Raw genomic sequence first — 13,199 nt, 5'->3', positions numbered from 1 at the left:
GCCGCGCGACCTGAAGCCCCGCCCCTGCCCGCCTGAGGCCCCGCCCCGCTGGGCCGCGCTTGCCCTCGAGCGGGCGGGGTGGAGCCGGGCCTGTTGGGAAATGTAGTTTTGGGGGAGAAGCGTGGCAGAAGGTTGGGGTTCTCGCACCCGCGGGTTTGGGAAGCGTGTGACAGCCGCAGCCAGCACTGTTTGCGCACACGGGCAAGCAGCAGGCGACCCGGAAGGCCGGCAGCCCCTGCCAATCGAGCGCCCCCGAGGGAGCTCGTCCTCCAGCCAGCCGTGGCCCACTGTCCCTGCCCTGGGACGGGCCAGCCGTCCGAGGCCGGGGCCTGAGAAGCCGGGTTTCTGCTCGGTTTTCCAACGACCCGCCCCGGCCTGGTTCCTCGCGGGCCCCACCCCGTCCTCCTAGCGAGGGCTCTGGTCAGCCGAGAGCCGGGCAGAGGCGGGCGAGCCGTCAAACCCCTCCCCGCGGCCTGAGGGTGGTGGAGGACTCAGACTTCACATCTCCAACGGAGAAAGGAAAATACCGAGGAGCTGGAGATAGCAGCGCATCCCCGAGGGCCAAGACAGCGGCTTGCACAATCCGCAAGTGTTCGGTCACGAGCGCCTGCAGACTCGTCTCAGATCCCCTAGGCTTGGGCTGGGGGAGGGCAGCGAGGCCTCGACACAGCCCTTCGGGAGGCCCAATCGGAGACTGCGAGCAGGGAGCGGGGGCCTGAGAACGCAGCCTACCGCGGGAGGGAGGGACATGTGTCCTCCGCGGCACCCTGGGGAAATGTCCACTAAAGGGGTGTTCGTGGGGCGGGAAACAGGTGGGTCCTCGCTGCCCGGGGAGGGGGACTCGTCCACTTGTGCCCGGGGGGCGTGACGGGGCGCCCTAGCTGCACACAGTCGCTGCTGTCAGGGAAGCGCTGAGGCGCGCAGAGGGGTCGGGCGCGTGCAGGGTGGTACGGCCTGGACAACTCGGGGACACAGAGCATCTTGGGGTCTGCAGGCTTCCAGGCCGGGTGACTTCGAGAAACCGGTCTCTCACTTGCAGACCTTGCTGGGAAAGGACACAGGAGGCAGCCCCTGGGGAGAAGAATTTATTGCTCTGCCCGCTTAGCCTGGCCCGCCCAGGCTCTACCAGCAGTGGTAGCTGGGGTAGGTCTCGGACACAAACTCTGGGTGGACGACGTAGTTGTTTCTCTGGGGCCCACCGGTCTTCTTGAAGTGACTTGTGTCCCATCTGCAGGGAGCGACCGGTCAGCCCCGTGGGCCGCTGGCCATCGAAGCGGACATCTGACTCTCCTCCTCAGGGCCAAACTCATCTCAGCATTTTGTCACTGAGGCGGACCCCAGGCTGGGACACTGGCCAACCCTGACCTCCCGACCTCAGGCGTCCTGTCAAGCTGCTGGCACACCCTGCACACTCCCCAGCTTGAGTACTTATCCTTGGGCTCAAGCCCTGAACCCAGCCCCTTGAGTCTCGGTGCACTGCTGCCTGTAACCCCTCGGACTGACCTCCTGGCCTCCCTGGGGGCCTCCCTGCCTTTGCCCGTTTTGACTTCCCCATGGCGCTCGCGCCCCCTGGTGGCATTTTCCTGTCTGTGCCTCACAGGGGACGCTTCCCCGCAAACCAGTCCCACCCACGTCACCGCCACGCTAAGCGCACAGCTTGCAGCGTGCGTGTGCAGCTAGAAGTGCGCGCACCAGACTTACCTAAGGTTGGGACATGGGTAGTATGACGGCGGGGGAGTTGTAACAGCACAGCGCATTCCGGGCCGGTGCTCGCAGGGGGACACACTCCTGGGGAAGCAAGCGGTGGGCGGGAGGAGATGGGCCTTCCCGTACTTACCTTGCACCCCACAGTTCAGCCAGGCACGGGGGCGCAACCTTACTCTCCAGGAGCCCCTCCTCCTTCCCTTCAAGACCCCGCTGTGGCACCGCCTCCGGGAAGGTGCCCTAGGTGTCCCCTCCCCGCGAGGCCTAATTTCTGCAGCCCAGGGCGGGCTGTGCAGCTCGCACGGCTCCGGGGCGGCTGGACGGCAGTAGTCGAGGACCTGGGGTCCCCAGGTTCCCACTCGGGGCAGCAGTTTCTCCAGCCCCACGGAGGAGGCAGCGTTTCCGAGCGTTTCGATGCCCTGTGCCCTTGCGAGGGGTAGGCCCGGTCTCGCGCAGTGATCGGGCTCTCTCCGTTGCCGTCGATTTACGTTTCTCCCGAGCTCGGCCTGCCTCCTCTGCGGCCAAGTTCAGGCAAACGCGGCGCTGCCGCAGGGCGAGCTCGGCCTCAGTGTCCACAGCAGTGAGCACAAGAGCGTCGGTCCGCTGAGGGCGCGGGGCCCCGCGAAGCCAAGCCGCTCCGGTGGAGCGGTCACCATTTTCCTGGCTGATTCTCCCAGCAGTGATCTGGGTTTCTTTGAGCGCACAAGACATTTGGCAGGCCAGCACCTGCGTCTCCAGGGGCAGGTGTCCAGGTGGTGGTCAGGGCTGGTGGGTAGGAGAGAGCGGGGCTGATGTGGGGGTTCGCGTCCTCAAAATCCCTGTGCGGCAGGCCCTCCAGAGCACACACAAGGGCCAGGTTGCTCTTGAGCCAGAACAGGGCTGGGTTCTCCGTTCAGGTGTTCCTTGTGTCCCGAGGCCAGAGGGCGGGACCCAGCGGGGCTGTGGCCCGTGCAGGGGCTGGCATTGGAGAAGGGGCAGGGATAGAAGGGGGCGTGGAAAGCAGGCCATGAAGGCGCACTCCTGTCATCCCAGCGCTCGGGAGGCTGAGGCAGGAGGATTGCCACAAGTTCGAGGCCAGCCTGGGCTACATAGCAAGTTCCAGGCCAACGTGAACTATATAGCGAGACTCTGTCCCAAAAAACAAACAGTCAAAAGAATAAACCAAACAAAACCCCAACCAAACAACAACAGCAAACTGGGCGTGAAGGTGCGCGTGCGGTCCAGGGCTGGGAGGCGCGGCGGCGCCCGCACAGGCAGGCGGACCCGGGCGAACCTTACAGTCGGCTGCTCCGAGCACAGGGTCCGCAGGTGGCGGCGCTCGCACGGCGCCCCGGACACGCAGTAGTCCATCCCGCGCAGGCAGTAGTGGCGCCCGGAGCAGGCGCTCTCGTAGCCCTGGAACGGCAGGCGGCCGGGCAGCGGGTCCACGCACCCGCAGCGGGGCGCGATCTGCGGCAGCGCCTGGTTCCGGGACAGCGAGTTCAGCATGTTCACCACCACGTCGCGCTCTGCGCCCGCGCGTCCGGAGCCCAGGAGCCCCGCGGACGGCACGGGGGAGAGAGGGGCACAGGCGGTGAGGGCCCGGCCGCGCCCTGCGCGCCCGGCGCGAGCTGCCCCGGCCCCTGCCCGCCCCTTTACCGTAGGCGTTGAGGCGCTCCGGCTTAGGAGGGCACTCCAGGGGCACCCCGCGCGCTGCCGTCTCCATCCCGGCCTCCTGGAGGTGGCACACGTGCTGGCTCAGGCTCTGACCCGAAGTGGCTCCCAGAACGCCCAGACCGAGGCCTCGGCGGCGCGGGGAGCCGTGCCGAGCGTCGGGCTGTCGCTGAGCAGCGCTTGCCTCGGCCTCGGGGCGGGGCGGGGCGGGGCAGCGGGTGTGGGTTTGGTCTGGGCTTCTGATAACGCCCCTTGGGCCTTTTGCCTTTGATTTTACCCCTTCGTCTAGCTGTGCCTGGGTGTCTCTTAATAGGAGGCTCGCAGCGTTGCTTGCCCACCAAAATCACCAGGGCAGCTGGTGAAAACTTCTGATCTTTGAGGACGTTCTAGTTCAGAAGTGTTCCATCAACCCTCAGGCTCCAGGTGGCCGCCTCTGGCCTTAGGGCCTGTGGCTTCCCTGCAGTGGGCCGGCAGGGGCAGGACTCCCGCTCACCTCCTTGGCGGTCTTTCTACTGAGCAGCCTTGCTCCCCTGCTGCCTGCCCTGCTCACCTCACAAAGGACAGCAGGGTGGGGCAGGGGCAACTCATTATCGTCTCCTTGGCCAGCCTGGGTGTCGCTGCCAGACCAGCTAGAGAGGGGCCGGTGGGCAAGCTTCCAGAGGGCAGCGTGTCAGGAGTGCATGCCAGCTGTGTCCCTGAGAGCCCGGGGTGTCACATTTCTGGACTCTGCTTCCAGCCGAGAAATGCGAGCCCTAGTTCCACAGATGGGAAGAGCCCTGGAGCGTTGTCCAGGGGAAGGACTGGGAGATGGGGTGTGCGCGTGCGTGCGTGTGTCCAGGCATCTGTGGGGGGCAGAGTGGGTACCTTAGGCAGTCGAGGAAGGCAGGTGGTGTACTTGTTCCAGCAGGTGCTGCTGTAAGGTCCTGTCCTCCAGGTGCAGTACGGGTCGCTGCCCAGGTAACTTGGGCAGCATTTGTTTTCTTCATAGGGGCAGAGGTCAGATCATGTTACTCCTTATTCTGCCCAGGGTCTGGGACCCTAGATGTTCCTGCTCGGAACCCCAGCACAAAGCAGACTCTCACTGGCCTCCTCAGGCCCTTCCCCAAGCCCAGCCTGGCCCTACACGGTCTCCTGACACCGAGACGCAGCCCACACGGAGCCCACCCACAGCAGGTGCTGGAGGGAGGTGCAGATCTACGGCCGGTCACTTCTCATCCTGGCTCTGCCTGCTCTGAGGTGGCCGGCCTGGGGCCTCCCCCAGCTCGTTCTCTCGCTCCTCTGTCTCTCTCATCTCCCACATGCAGAATCTAAAGTGTGCTTATCCCACCTCCTAACAATCACTTCGTCTCTCCCATCTTTCGTCCCCCCCCCCTGATCTCACTGTCTATTTCTGTACCATCTTAACCACAGAGACAATATATTGCCTTATATTATAAGACAGCTGTTATATTGTATTATCCAAGTGTCAATATAATGTCCTGGTTAACAAAACGGACTCTGCGGATAGATTGCCTGGGTTTAATTCTCAGTTCTGCCAAGTAATAGCTATGTGTGATCTTGACCAAGTTAATCAAATTTCCTGTCTTAGTCTCCTCAACTTAAAAATATGGATAATAGTATTATCGTAGGGTTTTTGTGAGGTTTAAACAACAAAACGTTTAAAACAGTACTTGACACATACAACACTATTACGATTAATCTACTGGTCTCCTTGCCTCATCTTTGAAATTGTACAGTCCATCCTCACATACAAGCTGTGGTGCTTTTTCACAAGTGAAAATTTGACCAAGACTTCTCCGTAGTTAAAAAGCTGTAACAGAACCCCTGTCATCTAAGCTGTCCTTCAGGGCCCTTCACGCTCTTCTCCCCAATATATTCTGAGGAACCCCTCTGACACACAGGATGAAAGAAGCCCTAGAGAAGAGCAGGTGGGTAAGGGGAGGGGGCAGAACGTTAGGGTTTGCTTTGAATTGGTGCGTTATACACACTGAGTTTGATGTGCTTGGGTACTGGGTAGAGATGACTGTAATCAGATGAAAGAGAATGGAATTTTTTTTTTTTTAGACAGGGTCTTGCCATGCAGTTCAGGCTTGTCTTGAACTCACTATGTAGCTCATGCAGCCTGAAACTCACGGTAATCCTCCTGCCTCAGTCTCCCAAGTGCTGGGATCATAGGTGTGCGCCACTATGTCTGGCTAGAATGAAATTCTGGTGTGAAATCAAGGGTGCAAATAAAGACTTGGGGTTGTGAGTAATTAAAGTCATGAGTAAGTTAGATAAAATGGCCTTGGAGGAGGAGCAAGGAGAGAAGAGGGCCCGGGATAGTACCCCAGGAACCTCTTTCCGAGGTGCATGGATGCATCAGACACCCGGCAAAGTGAGAGACTGGAAGAGCCGAGGAAGGAAGTAGTGCTAAGGACTAGAGGGGTCAGAAGAGGGAAACGTGTGAGGTAGCACTCAGAGGGTAAAGGATGGTGAGTCCTATGAATATGGTCATCACAACCACAGGAGTGCAATTTTAGTGTTTGTAGGAAATGCAAACTCCTGACCTCAAGTGGGAATTTTCAATTCGTTCACCAAATACTTAGGAAGACTGGTACTTAAATGGCTCTTCAGTGGAGGAGACACAACTACAAATAAGATGATATTCTGTTCTCTTGAATGGACGGGGAGACAGTACAAGGAGCCAACAAGCCGGGCGTGGTGGCGCACACCTATAATCCCAGCACTCAGGAGGCTGAGGCAGGAAGATCAGTGAGCAGAAGGCCAGCCTGGGCTACTGTGAGACCTTTCTAAACAAACAAACAAACAAGCAAACCCAAATCTGAACAATAAAAGAGCCAAGGAGAAAGACCGTTTTCATAAAGCCTGTGAAGGGAAGTAGAGATGATGGGTACAGGCTATATTTCAGGAATCTTGGCTGTGAAGGAGAGAAGCGAGATAGAAGTTTAGGTCGGAAGAAATCAGAAAATGCTCCAGGTTGAAGATGAGATGTTCAGCGGGGCGAGGGATACAGGAGAGGTGGAGATGGTGACGAAAAGGATTGCTTAGAGGGCGGGAAGGGACGGCATCTAAAGTGCGCCCGGAGGGGCTTGTGTGGGGGGTTAACATTCTCTCCTTCTCTCTCAGGACGCAACCCAGGGCTCTTCCAGTCCTTTTTTCAGAGGGACTTCTCTTTTTTTTTTTTTTTTTTTTGGTTTTTCTCCGGTACCAGGAATCGAACTCACGACCTTGCACTTGCCAGGCAGGCGCTTTGCTGCTGAGCTAAATCCCCAGCCCCCAGAGGGACTTCTCAAAGGCCAGGGACCTGGTCCTCCAAGGTCATCAAGACAGGTGGTTGGAAGCTGGATTGGAATGGGTGTTGGCTGGGGAAAGGCCTAGATTGTGGGTGGAGATAAAGCATGTGGAGGATCGGGGTGGATAAATTGGGTTCAGATTAGGGGTCCTTGTGGGGGCCACTGCTGGCTCAGAGTTGGGGGAAGGCTGAGGCCTACCTTCCTCTTGGGAAAGCCAGTACTTCTCCGGCAAGTAGGGGTGGCCTGGTATAGAACTCTTATAGCTGTAGTCCTGTGCGGCGCATCTGGCCATCTTCTGCAGGGCTTCAGGATCTGTGTGGCGCTTCATGGTTTGAGTCAGACCCTGGGCAAAGGGAGAGAAGTGGCTGCACGCACAGGGACTCCGGAGCTGGGGCCCTGCTGTGCCCAGATCCAGTCCCTTTTGAGGTCAGCCTGGTCCAAACCCCTTCTGTACACCAGAGGGATTCTCAGGCCAACTTTGGTTCCTCTTCAGTTGTTTTTTTTTTTTTTTTTTCTTTTTTTTGAGACAGCATATAGCTTTGCAGTTCAGGCTGGCCTTGAGCTTACTTTGTAGTCCAGGCTGGCCTCAAACTCATGGCGATCCTCCTGCCTCAGCCTCCCAAGGGCTGGGATTACAGGTGGGTGCCACCTGGGGAAAGTTCATATTCTCTCTCTCTTAGGATGGAACCTGCAGTCTTCTTGTTTGGATCTCTCTCTCTCTCTCACACACACACACACACCCTTTTCCCATCTAAGCCTGGTGCCAAGCTCCTGCCCTCAGTCAGAGTGGTGTTCTAATCTTCTCATTTCTGTCCTTTCCTGACGTGGGAGGTGGGGAGCTCTTGAATCAGAGCTGAGTGGTCCTGTCCTCTTTCTTCTGGATGGCAAGCTGCCTGGGAGTCTCCTCCAGGAAGGCCCTGGCACAGTCTGGAGCCTTGGGAAAGGCCATCTTCCCAGGAGCTGGCTGCCTTCTGCAGGTTTCCCGGACAGTGAGGGCTCTGGGGATCTGGGACCTCAAAGGAGATGAGGATGGGCCTGGTGTATGTACGTTCACATTTGACTCTGTGTCTCTGACCTGACCCTGATTCTGCTGCAGCTCTGGCCTGCCCAAGGCTACCCTTGGCCCTGACCTTCATTTTGCTCTGGTCACTTGACCTTGACTTTTTTCCTATTCTTGGTCCAGGGCCTGTGCCCCCCTGCTTCTCGGGGCTCACCTCACGTCAGTCCATCACTGAGATCAAGGCTTCCCTTGGGGCCCCCTTGTCCTGGGCTGAAGGCAGAATGCCCAGGCGCTGCAGGCCACAGGTATCTGCAGGCAGCGGTCTGCAAAGGCAGTGGATCGCCCACACCTCCCCTCTGCCCTTAAGCGGGGAGGCTTCTGGGCCCAGGGGTGAAGCCTCTCGGCACCTGGAAAATTCTTCAGTTCAGGGCCCTCTAGAACCATCTGTGCCCAGCTAATATTCTTTTTTGGACAGATCCAGTGCACTCACATTCCCATGTGGGTAGGGGACAGAATACGGAATATGTAGGTGCAAGTCCTGTGACTTGACACTTCCCTTCACACACCCACACGCACACACACACACCTGTGTACCCAGCTACACACTTACGTAGATGCATATCCATACAGACACATTCCAGACTCCCTGCCTGTACACTAAGCACTCAGAGGCACACACACACTCGTAATTATAGAAATGGTCACTTAGGGTCACCCGGGGGCATCATCACTTTTTCTGTTAGAGGCTTCCCTCAGATGCCTGCAGTGTGCTCACGTTCATGAGTAGGACGCTAAAAAAGTAGGGTTCCTTTTCTTATTTCCTTTCCCTTTTAGATGGATCTCACTATGTAATTCAGGCTGGCCTCGAACTTCCTATGTAGCCTGGATTGGCTTTGAACTGGTGGTGATCCCGAGTGCTGGGATTACAAGTGTGCGCCACCACACCTGGCTAAAAGAGCTTCTTGAAGGCCTCAAATTACGGGTGAGTTTTTGTCAACTGTGAACATTACTGTGGGATGATGTAGTTAGACTATTTTCTTACAAATTTTAAGGTCAGTATCCACATATCTTTCCTCCCAAGGTCCAGGTTCTTTGTCAAAGCCTCTTGACTAGGTCCTTTACCAAAGACTGTCTTCAGCCTTTGGCTTGAGGGTGTGACCTAACTGCTCACATGTGAGAGCCTGTGTAAAGAGAGCTGCCGGGGGCCTCAGCATTGAGCATGCGGAGCTTCGCCTGTTTTCAGAGTGGCAGCCGCCCTCCCCTTGTATCCCCGTCCTGAGGGCCTCTCCAGAAAACAGGCCTTGTGGATTTTTCAGAGACAGAGGCAGGCAGTCACCGCTGGCAGGGGATAGGAGAGAGAATTAGTGGGCTTAACTGCTTCTTAAATGGCTTTCAAATAATCCTTACTTTAGCCTTGGTCCTGCCCCATCTTCAATTCCAGAGAGCCCTAGGATTACCAATTCCGGAGCCATTTGGACATTCTGCAGGTTTTAAATTGAATTATGTCTGGGGTTTCCTATTCCAGGCTTTGAATTCAGCTTTCTCAGATCGACCGAGTCAGTTACTGCGCAGCTGCCGTACTTCCCGCTTCCACGGTCCTCTCCCCACCGTCAGGCCTTCTCTCCGCCTCCTGAGCTTCTGCCGCAAGTGCCCACTCGCTGTAGTTTCGGAGGGGCTTCCGACGGGGTCAGAACACAGATGTGTTCGATTTTAGCCCCGAGAATTGTAGTTCTTTATGCATTCTACGCACTAATCCGTTACATGCTGCAAATCTCTGAGCTTGTGCCTTTCATCTTTAATTTTCTTTATGGAGTCTTTGATGAACAGAAGTTCTTAATTTAAACATAGTTGAATTTATTAATCTCTTCTTTTATGGCTGGTGCTTTCTGTGACTTAAGAAACCCATCCGCTCTCTCAGATAATGGAGATAATGTTTTCTATTTTCTTCTAAAAGCTGTACTTTTTTACTTTCTGTATTTAACTTGTCAGGACCTGATTCTTTGGGTTTGGTGTGAGTTAGGGATTCATTTTATTTCTATCAATATATGGATAACCAGTTTTCCATTGAGAGCACAGACTTGTAATGCTATCCCAAAGCCAATATATCTTTTCCAGTAGCTTTATTTCAATCATCTTGGTTGTATTGTTTTCATATATGTGTGGGTCTCTTTCTGATTTTCAATTTCATTAATTTATCTCTGTATTAATACAATGTTCCATGAATTTCTGTAGGTTTGCAATAAATCTTAATATCTCCTTAGGCAAAATCCCCTCCTTCTGCTGGGTCTGGCAGCCCACATCTGCACCCCCAGCACTTGGGAAGCTGAGGCAGGAGGAGCATCACAAATTCAAGGGCAGGCTTTGATACACAGTGAGTTCAAGACCAGTTCTGGACTACACAGTGAGATCGTGTCTCAAAAAAAAAAAAAAAAAAAAAAAATCCCCTTTTTAAAAAAGTGTATTTTGACTATTTCTTGGACTTTTGCTCTTTTTTTTTTCTTTTTCTTTTCTTTCTTTTCTTTTCTTTCCTTTTTTTGAGGCAGAATCTCACTATATAGTTAAGGATGGTCTTGAACTCACTATCTAGCCCAGGCTGGCCTCAAACTGATGGCGATCCTCCTGCCTCAGCCTCCCGAGTGCTGGGATTACAGGTGTGTGTCACCATACCAGGCTTGTGCTCTTCTTCATAAAGTTTAGAAACACTTTGCTAAATTCCTCAAAAAATCCTGTTGAAAATACAGTCAATTGACTGTATTGAATCTTTATGATAGTAAGGTATAAGCAGGTGATGTCTCTCTATTTATTTAATATTTAATAAAGTTCTATAATATTATCCATTCAATTTTGCACACATTGATTTATTTTTACTTTAAACTTTTTTGTTGTTAGAATCAAGTATATTTTAAACATTATACTCCCTAAATATTGTCATCTGTATAAGAAAATGTGATTGGCTTTTCATCCTATACTCATCCAACTTTTAAATTCTGATACTCTAAGAATTTATATATTCTACACGCAAAGTTGTATCATCTATAAATAATGACAGTTTTCTTTCTTTCTTTCTTTCTTTCAGCTCCACTCTAATGTTAAATAGAAGTCATGATAGTAAAAATCCTTGCTTTGATACCAATTTAAAAAAAAAATTCGGGGGCTGGGGATTTAGCTCAGCGGCAAAGCGCCTGCCTGGCAAGCGCAAGGTCGTGAGTTCGGTTCCCGGTACCGGAGAAAAAAAAAAAAACCAAAAAAAAAAAAAATCACTTAAAAAAAAAATTCTCCTTATATACTCCAGGCCAGCCTGACTAGTCATTGGAATAATGTTGGCTGTATACTTTCGGTATATATCCTTTATCAAGTTAGGCAAGTTTACTTCTTATGTTTTCTGAATTGTTTTTCTTCTCAATCATGAATGGGTATTGAATTTTAACAACTATTTCTGTGTCTCTTTTCAAATAGCTTTACTGAGATATAGTTTACATACCATTAAATTCACTGTTTAACCATCTAATTCAAGGATTTTTAGTAAGTATATAGAGTTGTTCAACTACCACCACAAACTAGTTTTAGAATATTTCTCTCACCCTCAAAAGATTTCTCCTGCACATTTAATTTCTATCTATTTTGAAATGATTTTCTATCTATTTTGAAATGGATTTCTCCTTGGATCTGTTAATGTGATAAATGACATTTATTTTTCTAATATTAAACCATCCTTACACTTATGGAATAAATACACCCTAACCACCATCAATTATTCATAGTGAATATTTTTATTCACTGCTGGCTGCAGTTGCTAATATTTTGTTAGAATTTTGATTGTTATTTATGCATAATTTTCTTTTCTTACAACTGTTCTTGATTAGTTTTACACCGAAGCTGTGCTGGCTTCATAGCATGAATTGGGACTCACCCTCTCTTCTCCTCTTCTTTGGGACTTTGTGTACAATTGAAATAAACTGTTCTTGAGCATTTGAATGAATATAATTTAATTATCTCTACTGGAAAGTTAGATACTTTCTTTGTGGAAAGTTGTAAAATTATTGGCTTAATTCTTTAACTTTTACAGGCGCATTCCAGCTGTTCCAGCTCTTCTTGCTCAGTGCAAAGACCGTGATTCAATCCCCACTACCGCAAACCAGACCAGACCAGACCAGACCCCAAAAGCTAAAAACAGACAAAAAAGCCAAGAGACTCCGCAAGGCTGCTGTCTTTGCATCTCTCGTTGAGCCTAAAGTCATAGCTGGCAGGCAGGAGGGTGAGTTAGACTTGAAGTGGGGAAAAGCAGGATGACCCGGAGCCCAAGAGGACAGCTAGGGCCTGCATGCGCCCGCTGCCGCTAATGTGATGACGGGGATGCCCTTCAGGGATGCAGGTGCCCTTTGCGCTGGGCTGTGACACACCTGGCCCAGGACCCGAAGAACTTGGAGCAGGACACGCAGTCGAAACTGAAGGAGCTGTGGCTGCAGGTTCCCCTCCACCAACACAGGGAGCAAAATCCGCAACCCTGTGAGCGAACCTCTGTGTCACGTGCCCACGTCAGCAGGGTAAGAGTGGTCACTCCCGCATTCGTGCCTGCCGAGTACCAGGCAGATTTCTCTTGTGGACGATCGGGAACAACTTGTGGAGGGAAATTCTGGGAAGTGTGGTTTCCGCTGGTCGGCAGTGCGAGGCACACCCAGCATCCCCCTTCACAGCGACGCGAGGGTCTCCGGACCCCTTGACTCCGTCCGGTCCCAGCTTACATGGTGCTGTTTTCTAGTGTTTCAGCTCTTCCTTTAAATATTACAAATTAAAAACCACTACAGTTATTTTCTAAAGATAATATTTGCTGAGATCACAGGCATGTGCCACCATGCCTGGTGAGACTTGGGGTTTTTAAATACTTTTATTTTTAACATTTCTACTCAGTTCCTTTTTACATTTGTCTGCTCATTTTAAAAAATACGATCTTGATCCTTGCTTATTTGATCATTGTACATTTTAAACATTCATAGTCATTTTGTGTTAAGTCCAGTATTTGCAGTCCTTGCTGGTTTAAGTCTGCTGTTTGTTGTTTCTTTTGATTCTGTAACATGGTGGTTTTCTTTCTTTTCCTTTCTTAGCATGTGTGTGTGTGTGTGTGCGTACACTTGTGTGTGTGTTCGAGATCTAATCCAGGGTTTAGTGCATGTTAGGCAAGTTACTTACTTCTGAGTTACACGACCAGCCCTGGTTGTTTTCTTACCTCTCTTGCTATGAGCTCATGTTTGATTAGCCTTACTTTGAAAAATGCCCTGACGCCTACATGGAGGATATTTTCCACGACAGAAGATATTACTCTGTGTGTGAGGGTGGAGTGTGTGTGTGTGTAAGTGTGGAATGTGTGTGTGGGTGGGATGTGTGTGTGGAATAAGTGTGTGTGTGAGGGTGGAATGGGTGGGTGTGGGTGGAATAGATGTGTACAAGTGGAACGGGTGTGTGCGTGTGTGTGTATAATTGTGTGGAGTGTGTGTGAGGGTGGGATGTGTGTGTGTGGAATAAGTGTGTGTGTGTATAATTGTGTGGAG

The 13,199-nt window shown here is 52.2% G+C and overlaps 1 protein-coding gene across 6 annotated transcripts in view; it reads right to left on the bottom strand.

Moving 5' to 3' along the window:
- Nucleotides 1-1,070: 1,070 nt before the first annotated feature.
- The window catches only part of LOC102028955 (chromosome unknown open reading frame, human C9orf24), a 15,507-nt gene continuing 3,378 nt past the window's right edge, over nt 1,071-13,199 (bottom strand). For 2 of the 6 annotated variants that reach the window (XM_005401077.2, XM_005401078.1), the window contains 6 exons: nt 6,852-6,996; nt 4,222-4,337; nt 3,343-3,418; nt 2,983-3,212; nt 1,702-1,788; nt 1,141-1,228 (listed from right to left, as the gene is read on the bottom strand). In XM_005401077.2, the coding sequence (XP_005401134.1) occupies nt 1,702-1,788; nt 2,983-3,212; nt 3,343-3,418; nt 4,222-4,337; nt 6,852-6,996 (654 nt within the window). In that variant the 3' untranslated portion in view covers nt 1,141-1,228. The other 4 variants (XM_005401076.2, XM_013522971.1, XM_005401080.2 and 1 more) reach the window with 4 other exon arrangements.

The sequence above is a fragment of the Chinchilla lanigera genome, unplaced genomic scaffold (assembly GCF_000276665.1).
Source record: "Chinchilla lanigera isolate Chin_1 unplaced genomic scaffold, ChiLan1.0 scaffold00071, whole genome shotgun sequence".
In the NCBI taxonomy this organism is placed as follows: domain Eukaryota; kingdom Metazoa; phylum Chordata; class Mammalia; order Rodentia; family Chinchillidae; genus Chinchilla; species Chinchilla lanigera.
The sequence above is the reverse complement of the archived record's forward strand: the minus strand, read 5'-3'. Positions and strand labels throughout refer to the sequence as shown.